This window comes from Daktulosphaira vitifoliae, unplaced genomic scaffold, assembly GCF_025091365.1.
Source record: "Daktulosphaira vitifoliae isolate Bord-2020 unplaced genomic scaffold, ASM2509136v1 Scaffold_1, whole genome shotgun sequence".
NCBI lineage: Eukaryota > Metazoa > Arthropoda > Insecta > Hemiptera > Phylloxeridae > Daktulosphaira > Daktulosphaira vitifoliae.
In genome coordinates, this window is record NW_026099572.1 from 23,342,847 (window position 1) to 23,353,443 (window position 10,597).

The window sequence follows — 10,597 nt, forward strand, 5'->3', positions numbered from 1 at the left end:
TGTGTCTGTTACCACATTTTCTCAGCTCTCACCGAACCGATTTCTTTCAATGATACGTCAAAAGATCATAAATCGTATCTAGTCGAAAACATTACCCTTAAAAATTGAAAAAAATTCCCTTGTTCCCCGTAAATGGGGGAAACCTCCAAAAAAATTACATATTTAAAAATGCCTAATTTTCAAAAATTTTTCAATTTTTTTTACTTAAAATTGCCATAACTTTTTTAAAAATAACTAAATCAATATAATTATTTTTTATATAGATGCATAATGTTATTACCTTTCATTTGGTATATTTTTATTATAAATTAAACCCTTAACCTGCCCACAAGGGGAGATTTAAAATGACAACTTTTTCACAAAAAATTAATTTGTTTAACTTAAATTTTGAAAATGTTCCGGAAGGTCTGACACTTTTATATATATCTTAAATTAAAGCTAATGTAATATGCTTTATCATGAAAAAAAAAATTTTGGACTTTATCTTATCTTTACGGTGAAAATGGCTACCGAATGCTATTTTTGTGTGAAAATTTTCGATTTTGTATTTTCCATTTTTAACTTTATTATGCTATAACTTTTTGAAAAATGTATGGATCAATATAATTCTTTTTTTTGTAGATGCATGATGTCTTTACCTATCATTTGGTATATTTTTTTTATAAATCTGACTTTTTACCTGCCCACAGGGGGGGATTTAAAATTACAACTTTTTTACAAAAAATTGACTTTTTCAACTTAAATTTTGAAAGTGTTCCGGAAAGTCTGACAATTTTCTATATATAATATAATTTTTTTATGGGAAATACTATTTTTTAATAATCTCTTTTTCATTCGACATACTTCATCTTAATGAGGATATTAATTAGGAACTAGCAGTTTATGAAGCTTTTGGAATAATCCACCAATTTTTTAAAATTAAACACTATCTGAAGATTTGCATCGAAGCGTTTTTTTTTTATAGTGATTTTAATCACTGTCAGATATCATTATACTTGATCCAGCTATGCCACGTCACCACTGTGCCGCGACCCCCCTGTGCTGGGTTTTTTAATACTAAAAATATCAATAGTTAAACAGAAAATAGGTCTTTATTGAAAAAATAGTATAATTGTTAATAATGTGCGAGGACAATCCTTAATACTAATTAAATAATATTTATCAATACATACAAACTATATGAAATTATTGCTTGTAAAGTGTAATAAATATTTCAAATAATCTCATTGTTGTTTTACTACGAGTAAAAAAATGAATCCGAAATTTTACATGGGCTAGGAACCAAAATAAAATAATTCTATTTTCAATTTTTAAAAATATTTCGGGAAGATATGCAATTTATTTCAAATAAGAAAATAACTTAACAATCTTGGGCGGGTAAATCTCGTAGTGTTGTATGTACGCTTCATATACTCAGTGTATTAAAATGTATTACATGTATAAATACCCGATATATTCATTAAAGTTGAACAAATTAATGTTTTTTTATCAAGTCGTTTTAATTAAATTAATTAAAAATCCTAGTACGGTGGGGTTGTGGCTTAATTAGAATAAGTATAGATGATTCATTACAGTAATTAACGTGATAGCCATGAAAAACCCTTCGATGAGCAGATGTTAAAATTCATTTATCCCTAAAACCTTCTATGAAATTACTAGAATAAAAAATAAATGACTACAATACAAAAATGTAAATGTTTTGGGTTATGATTTCAAAAGGTTTTTAAGAGGTTTTATGTAAAGGGTTTATCGTTTGGCTCGGGGTTTTTTGAGGTTTTGAGAAACTCTGGCACGATGGGATGATTTCGACCTCAGATTCGGATTCAGCGACCTCAAAAATTGGTTTTTGTGTAGTCATTTAAACAAGCCTTAAATATTCAATTGAAAATTTAAATCATAAAAATCGTATAAATTATGAATATATATAATTGCTTTTACGGGCGATTTCACATAGTAGAACAATTATAGAATTTTTTTTTTTATTATTGTAGTACACTACAAAAATATTAATTTAATATAGGTTAGAAATTGTCATATATCAAGAAAAAATTTCACAAATTGGATTGGAAAAGAATTATTGACATACTTATTTTTTATTTACTTAGATAGACTCTTTCAAATTCTTTCTGGACTTAAGTTTTCTAATGCTTTTTATGAAAATTATATCAAAAGAATGTTTTTTGTTTCTTATACAAATTATTAAAATTTAGGATAAATGTTTTTAAAAATTACATCATTTTAAAAATGCAGAAAATTATTTTTTAAATATCATGTTTTACGATATCATAGTTTTAGATAATTTTTTACGATTATAAAATCGAATGGTTTTACAAATTTTTAGGTTCAACCCGCTCTACATACCTACACAATATATTAAAATGCTTGTAATTCATATTACTAATCCAAATTTGTTACCGGCCCATCAACATTTTTTGTAAAATAACACTAAAAAATATTTATTTTTAAATTACATTCACATAAAAAAATTATGCTTTCAGCATAATTTAAAACTGTAAAAATTATTATTAAAAATTAACGGAAAAGTATTTGCAGAATTACTACTTTTTAATGAACTTAGTCAGACACATCGTGGAATGTATTTATCAAAATAGGACAAGTTAAAGATTTATATACGATAATTATATAATTTTATTATATAATTTTTTAAATTTATAAAATTGAGGTTTTTTACAAATTTTTAGGGTGAACTAGATAAAAATGGTCTTCTTTTGATGCATAAACCAATAAATTTTATCTAGTGAGGGCTAAGAATTTTCATGGTCAGACATAAAAAAATACACACATCATCACGAAACCTTAGCTTTTCATTGTAGTTAAAAGTTAACGTGATAATAGTTGATGTTAATCCGTTATTTATAAAACAAATTAAGTTAAAAATTATCGTCATTTCCTTGAGCTCTACCTTATAAATGGTTTGACAGGATTTTTACAATAGCTGTCAACAGATCCACAAGGGGGCTAGGTGTGTACCACTGTTGTCGTTCCCGCATGGTCACCTATCCGGGAATCAACAGCAAAACAAAGGCGGACATCAGCACAAAAGTGATGACTGAATTAACTACTGAACCCTTTTTGAATTAAGTTAAAAGTTAATTTGGTAAAATTACACTAATTAATGAGATAGTTAGTAGCAGAAGGTTTACAAAAAATATCGTTGGCATAAGATGGGCAAATTTTTGGTATCTAAATGTAATTTTCCTCTCTCTAAATTTTATTTATACAATAATACTTATATTAAGGAAATATTTTTGAACTATTTAAAAAAAATGTCTTTATTTACTCTTACATATTTAACGATGTATACTATAAATATATGCTATATAGTCGTTAAATGTGCGAAAGAGTAATACGTTAAAATAAATTCAATGTAAAATCTAAATTTAGTAATTTTATAAATATGTAAACTTAACTCTAACTTATTGTTATTGTCTGTATAAAATTTAGATTATATGTTGGAAAAACTAGACAGCACAGGTAAAGTGTACTAATTAATAAATAAAAAATCGTAACTATAGTTTTAATTAGCATAACTTCAACATAAACATCGTGTTTATGGCAAAACCGCGTAACTAAACATTTTGAAATTAATTTTTTTCGAAAAATACGCAATTTAACATAATATTAACACACTTTTAGAGTGGCTTTCGAATAAAAATTTTCTATTATTTCTTGAGATAATGAAATATCAAAAATTCTATTTATATTGTTTGTAACACAAAGAGGGTGTTTTATTTTCTACTGAATAATTTTGGGAAATCGAGTTACGTGATTTTGCCACGGAGACGATGGTAGTTAATGATTAATTGTAAAATAATGAAATTAGTGTATAAATCATATGAATGAAACAAACAAACCGAAAAGACGAACGCAGTAATAATAATCTTTGCATAACATCGAGGCACTTTCGCTGGCGACGGCGACTCGGTGCCGGCATGATCTTCGGGCGTTTATCAGCGTTGATGTCGACTGTTCGCGGGTGCGGTTCGGTTCGTCAAGTCCGGTCATGCGGCACGTTCGGACCTGTTGGTGTACATCTTCGACATTGTCACGTTGACAACAGGAAGAAGACTCCACGTGTATCATTTGCGGTGGGTTGTAGTCAGCCGTATGGTACTTGCTGGACTTTGCATCGTGGCGTATGACACGCGGTGTTGGTCAGTCATATATTCATAGTAGGGCGACGGCTGATAAAGGTGACACGAGTCGCGAGTCATTCTGTATCACGAAGCGACGCGGGACCGTGTCAATCTTATGATATAATATTTGTATAATATTAAATAAAAATCATATTTAAAATAATTGTATTTTTTTAATATATTATTTATTTTTTAATCAGTACCATTTAGACTGTTTTCATTTATGGAATATATGTGTGAAAATACTCAAAGTACACGTGGTAAGACAAAAATAAATCAAATTCTGGCATGGGTAGGCTCTACGGTATTTTAGCTTTATATTTAATTCTACTACTTATCTGTTTTATGTAAAAGTATTATTATAATTTTGACAGATTACAACTTTTATGTTACAATTACTACCATTATTTTTCTTAAAAAATATATATATTATTGATAAAATAATATTTTCGGAAGGAGGGTGAAGTGGGGTAATTGTAAATAGATTATACAATATTTTTAAAGAAAATTAAACTTTTTTCGTAAATTTTATTTATTCTTTGCTTTTATGCTTAATATCAATTATAAGCTTTTCAAAATATATGGTGTCATATGAAAAAATGCAAAGACTACTTTTTTGATTTTTAATTCAATATTTAAAATTATTAAAATTTTTTTGGGGGTGATTGTAAATGAATTGAAGCTATTGAATATTATGAAAATACAACTGGGGTAATCTTTGATCATTTTAAGAGTCTCGATTGTAAATTAAACACATATTTACAATTGCCCCATTTCATGTACTGTGTTAGGGGTAATTGTCAATAATATTTATATTTACCCATTTTAAATAACAAAGTGCTTGAGGCAAATGTAAAAAATAACAAAATTTAATATTTTAAATCATTTTTTTATTTTTATACCTCTGTATCAGTCTTTTGATAGGTAATTATAGAATTTAATGTAAAAAAAATGAAATTGATATCTTAACATAAATAAACAAATAACTCTGAAACAACAAAGATAATCTTAACTCTGCATCAGTCTTTTGATAAATAGGTTATTAATAATTTAAGTAGATAACATCTTAAAACTAAAATCACTTTTCGTTTACTGTGACAAAAGGAAATTCGTAAATCAATTTCCTTCCTTTCTTTTTCATTTATTTATTTAGAACATTTTATACAAAAATATATATAACAGTCATTATAATAAAATTTAGTGAGAAACAAATAACAAAAGAAAAAATATATATACATAGAAACAGGATATAAATTAAAAAAAAAAAGAAAACATAAATACGGCTTAATTAAAATAATTCGAAAGTTGGATCATTATTAGCCAACCACATAAGGCGAATCATTGAGGCGAAATCTAGGAAATGAAAAAGAGTAGTGGGAATGAGGAAAGTAGTGTTAGAAAGGGTGATGCGAAGTGGGATTTTATATTTTAAATTATCTCCTTATTTCCTTCTTCATTTTCTTTTTTCATCCCTTTCACTATAATTTCATAATCATCATCAACACTTACAACACAACAAACATCTTTATAATGGTGCTTGTTACGAGGACCACCTAAGAAGTGCACCAAAATGTATACCTTTAGTTTTATCAAAGACCATTCAATTTTTTGGTACATTACTTCTTCAAAGTCTAGTGGGTCATCGTTGAAGTAATTTAAAGGGATTGATAAATTACACTGTTCTTCTTTACTAGAAAAACGTGGCCTACCACGTTTTCCAGCTAGTTCTTTCATATTTTTCTTATCTTGAGCTTCTTTTAGTCTATTTAATACTTCTGATATTGTTAAAACTTCTCCATACTTAGCAGTTTTCAGTCTTGGGGTTGGTGTTAGCTACATCAGTGGTAGTAGAGTTTCGTTGTTTATACTGTAAAAGTTGATTTGAAAAAATGCCTACTATATCTATAGGGCTAAAACTATTATAAGGAGTACTTTCAGGCTTCCTAGCATCTTTTCTAAATTTTTGAAGCTGTTTCGGTTTTTTAAAAGTTAATGAAGAGTGTCGTTACATGAATAAATAATACCAGTCATCACCTGGTCTCCCATCTTTAAATGGGGTTTTCAAATTGTTCACATTGATGTACTCACATACTAAATCATTCAACTATCTAACTCATCTTTATCACATAGTTGACCCATTTGTGATCAAGCTAATAGACATTTTTCAATGACGTTTTCAGTCTCTGTTGTCAATGCATTACAGCGACCAATTAAAATATGGTTTAACTAAATTATTTTAATTTATTTATTATTTAAATTTACATTTTATATTATCAAATAATTTTATATGAACGTATTTCACTATTATCGTGAATAATAATGTATTATAACTCAATAAGAAAGACAACAAAATAACGTTGAACTTAATACTTACATTTTTGAATGTAGGGCAGTAGATTGTTGTGAAATACTTTCATTTGACAAACGGAAAAAAATAGGAGTCTTATCAAAAGATAAATTTTACTATCACATAACATCAAATGTTCGTGTTTAAATCATTATATAATATCAAAACCGTTTATACCTTCATACGGATGTCATAAAATGTAAAAAAAATGATAACATAATACTGTAAAATTTTTTTTTTACAATTGCCTCAATTTATAATTACCCCACTTTACCTGATCTGAGAAGTTTTGCATTTATTTGATTAAATTAAATTCAAATTTTTCGCACTTCTCAAACATATATAAACATAATTGTTGACTACTTATAAATATGTTACTATATATTTTATAATATGTAACTATAGGAAAAAATTAAAAATTCTTAAATATTTAAAATCAGAATGTGTATTTAAATTTTACAAAAATGTAAAATAATTAAAATAAGAATTATCTCAAGGAAAATATTTTTTTAAATTAAATTTTATTTAAAAATAATTGTTTATCGAGCACTTTTAGCAGAAGGGTTAGCCTGGCCTAGTGAGTAGAAACGTATGTTTCGGCAAATAGGGTCTCGGGTTCGATCTCCAGAGTACCAACGAGATTTTTTGTGATTTTTCTCATCGGTGGTTAATAGTGTCTAGTGCAAGTCGGAAATAATTCCCATTTCGCCTATCATTGGCTTAGCCAAGTACCATCTTTGACTCCCTAATCTCTGTAGCATTTTATGTTCGGAAAATTAAGGATGTATAACGGATCATATGCTTAAAGCAGAAGTTAGACTGAAATTTCAGGAAAAACAAAATAAATGTAAAACTAAAACATAACACAATCATTCTTAAAAAAAAAAAAATAATAAAGCAATTTTTAGAAAATATTGTTAACTGTCTATATTGTATTGATTATGACTCAATCTTTTATTTCAGAGGAATTAAAACTTTACTTTGTTCCACCAAGTGAGTAATTTATTTGACCATAATTACAGATTCAGACACTGACTACTCTCCAAAAGGTAGACATTATCGGGTTCAATTGAAATTTTTTTGATATTTAATGCCGAATTTTAAAACTGCAGTTTATTTTCTTCTTGAGTGATATATTTGTAACATTTGCAGGCAATGACATAAATGATGTATTAATTCGAGAAAAAATAATTCGACAAAATCTCACTCTATATTTTAGTAAGAATACTTTCTTTGAAAATTAATTTTTTCAAAAACTAAATTTATTTAATAAAAATTGATCACTCGTGGCTATTTAATTAAGTAAAATTAAAACTATATTACAACTATTATTAATTTAAAAAACTATAAAATATTAAACTTAAAAGCCTCAAAAAAGGCAATTTTCCCTCTACTTCTTGTTTATATGTGAATTTAATCGATTGAGAAAAAGAATTTAAATGTTCTATGAAAACCTCCATATTAAAATCTTTATTTATAACTGCAAAAATTTCATCTACATACCTAACCCAAATTTTTGGAAAATCACCATAAGTGTGTTTTAAATTTGTTTCAAACCTACTCATGAAAAGTTCTGCTAAAAATGGTGATAGCGGATTTCCCATTGCTGTGCCTTCAGTTTGCTCATAAAATTTATTTAGAAATAGGAAAAAATTTTGACTCTTACATAACTTTGTTAAATTAATAAGCTCATTTATTTTATCCTGTTCAATGTTTTGTTTCTTTAGCCCACTTTGGCCTACTGAAAATGCATTATTAAACTTGTGTTTACTGGCAAAATGTGATAATATTACTTAGTGATGACGTCACTAGGGGTACATAAGAGAGTTTTTTTTTAGTCGGGGTGTCAGTATGTGTTTAGCGTTGATAATAGTAACATTGTTTCCGAAATACGTATCCGCGACTTTTCAGTAATTTTTTGTGGCTTTTGAGTTAAATATTTTTAATATTTTTTAGTTTTTAAATTAATAATGTTTTTAATATAGTTTTAATTTTACTCAATTAAAGTTATTATTGTAGGTAGTAAAATTATTTATATAGTTTTATATTATTTATATATGAATACATTAAGAAAAGATCTAAAGATTCATAAAGAAAAGTCTTACTTCTTAATTATCTTATAATTGGATTAAATTGTTTGAAATCCAAAAAGTCTGTTTATATAAACTAGTAAAAATTGATTTCAGTAAATAAAGGAAAACCAATAGAGGAACCTGAGAATTATATTTATTATGAAGGTAAGTTTTATCTAATGAATTTCAAAAATGAGTTTTTGTGATAAAATTATTTAGTTTCTTTATAGCATTGATTTTTCTACATAAAATACGCAATGAACAAATTCGATAAAAAAAATTTATAAATGGTGTTATTGACAAATCTAAGAAATTTTTATCCAGCGAATACTTTACGTACTTTTTTCGCTTCTATGCGAAGCTGAGAAGTTATAAGTTTTATTATGATGTATTTTTTATTCCTATTATTTTTTTTTGTGTCTGTTAACACTTTTTCTAAGCTCTCACCGAACCGATTTCTTTCAACAATGCATCATAAGATCAAAAAACAAAATTTTTTTTACTTAAAACTTCTATAACTTTTTTAACAATGAACAAATGAATATATATTTTTTTATAGATGCATAATGTCTTTACTTATCATTTGATATATTATTATATAAATCTGACCCTTTACCTGCCCATAGGAGGATTCAAAATGACAATTTTTTCACAAAAAATTATCTTTTTTAACTTAAGTTATGAAAGTGTTCCGGAAATACCTTTATATATATCTTAAATTTAAGCTTATGTAATATACTTTAAAAAAATAAAATGTAATTTAAAAATGAAAAAAAAATTTTGAATTTATTTTGTCTTCTGGCGAAAACTGACAACAAATATAATAAAAAAAAACCAAGCACAGTGGGGTCGGGGCATAGTGGGGATGTTGCATAGTTGGGTCCAGTATAGATTTAATCTGACAGTGATTAAAATCACTATCATAAGAAACGCTTCGATGCAAATCAGTAGATAGTGTTTAATTCTAAGAAATTGGTGGATAATTACAAAAGCTACATTATCTGCTAGTTTCTTATTAATACCCTGATTAAGATAAAGTATGTCGAATGAAAAAGGGATTATTAAAAAATATTATTTCTCATAAAAAAATTGTGTTGATTCGTACACTTTTCAATGAGTTATAGCATTATAAAGTTAAAAATGTAACCAACCCAACCCAACATCAACTCCTATTTCCTTAATTATATCCAGATTAGTAATTATTTTAATTATATATTATATAATTTTTATAATTAATTATTTTCAAATTATTATTGATTTTTAATATGTTAAAAGTAATCATTTTGAACCTACTTCTTTTTGTTCTTTAAAGTGAAAGTTTTAATAAAAAAAAAATGAATTTATTACCATAACTTTTAACTCAACTTGCAAGTTTGAAATAANTGAAATTATATAATATTCATGAAAGTCAGTTTATTCCCCTAATAAAATATTTTAAAATAAAATAAAATACAAAACCCTCATCGAAGCTAAAAAATAGCATATTTTTAAATACGGTAGCCTTTTGCGCATAGAAGATAGGTCGTCGGGACAAATTTTTTTTTTTCATTTAATAGTACATAAAATAAGCTTTAATTTGATATATGTTTAAAGGACGCAGTATTTCCGGAACATTTTCAAAAATTAAGTTGAAAAAATTAGTTTTTGTAAAAAAGTTGCAATTTTAATTCCCCCCCCATGAGCAGGTTAAATGTCAAATTTTCAAAAAAATTATATCAAATGAAAGGAAAATATCTAAGGTTTAAGTTAAAAAAAAATTATGTTGATTTGTTGATTTTTGAAAAAGTTATGGAAGTTTTAAGAAAAAAAAGTGATAAAAGTGACAAAATTTGTCGATTTTTAAATTTGTAATTTTTTTGGATATTTCCCCCATTTGCGGGGAACGAGGGAAAATTTTTAAATTTTTAAGGGTAATGTCTTCAACTAGATACAATTTGTGATCTTTTGACGTATTGTTAAAAGAAATCGGTCCAGTGAGAGCTGAGAAAAAGTAGTGACAGACACAAAAAAAAAAAAAAAAA

The 10,597-nt window shown here is 26.5% G+C and overlaps 2 protein-coding genes and 1 long non-coding RNA gene across 12 annotated transcripts in view; 2 read left to right on the forward strand and 1 right to left on the reverse strand.

The window, feature by feature from the left end:
• LOC126896160 (uncharacterized) overlaps positions 1-10,597 on the forward strand; it is a 60,389-nt gene that overhangs the window by 8,247 nt on the left and 41,545 nt on the right. The gene's annotated exons all lie outside the window — the stretch shown is intronic.
• The window catches only part of LOC126896181 (uncharacterized), a 70,586-nt gene that overhangs the window by 6,988 nt on the left and 53,001 nt on the right, over positions 1-10,597 (reverse strand). The gene's annotated exons all lie outside the window — the stretch shown is intronic.
• Positions 1-10,597, forward strand: part of LOC126896171 (uncharacterized) — a 15,194-nt gene that overhangs the window by 3,581 nt on the left and 1,016 nt on the right. The window contains exons 2-6 of one of the 2 annotated variants that reach the window (XM_050668738.1): positions 3,466-3,495; positions 4,358-4,414; positions 7,527-7,553; positions 7,657-7,722; positions 8,691-8,741. In XM_050668738.1, coding sequence (XP_050524695.1) covers positions 3,466-3,495; positions 4,358-4,414; positions 7,527-7,553; positions 7,657-7,722; positions 8,691-8,741 — 231 coding nt within the window. Of the gene's footprint in view, positions 1-3,465; positions 3,496-4,357; positions 4,418-7,467; positions 7,498-7,526; positions 7,554-7,656; positions 7,723-8,690; positions 8,742-10,597 lie in introns of both variants that reach the window. The other variant, XM_050668737.1, reaches the window with a different exon arrangement.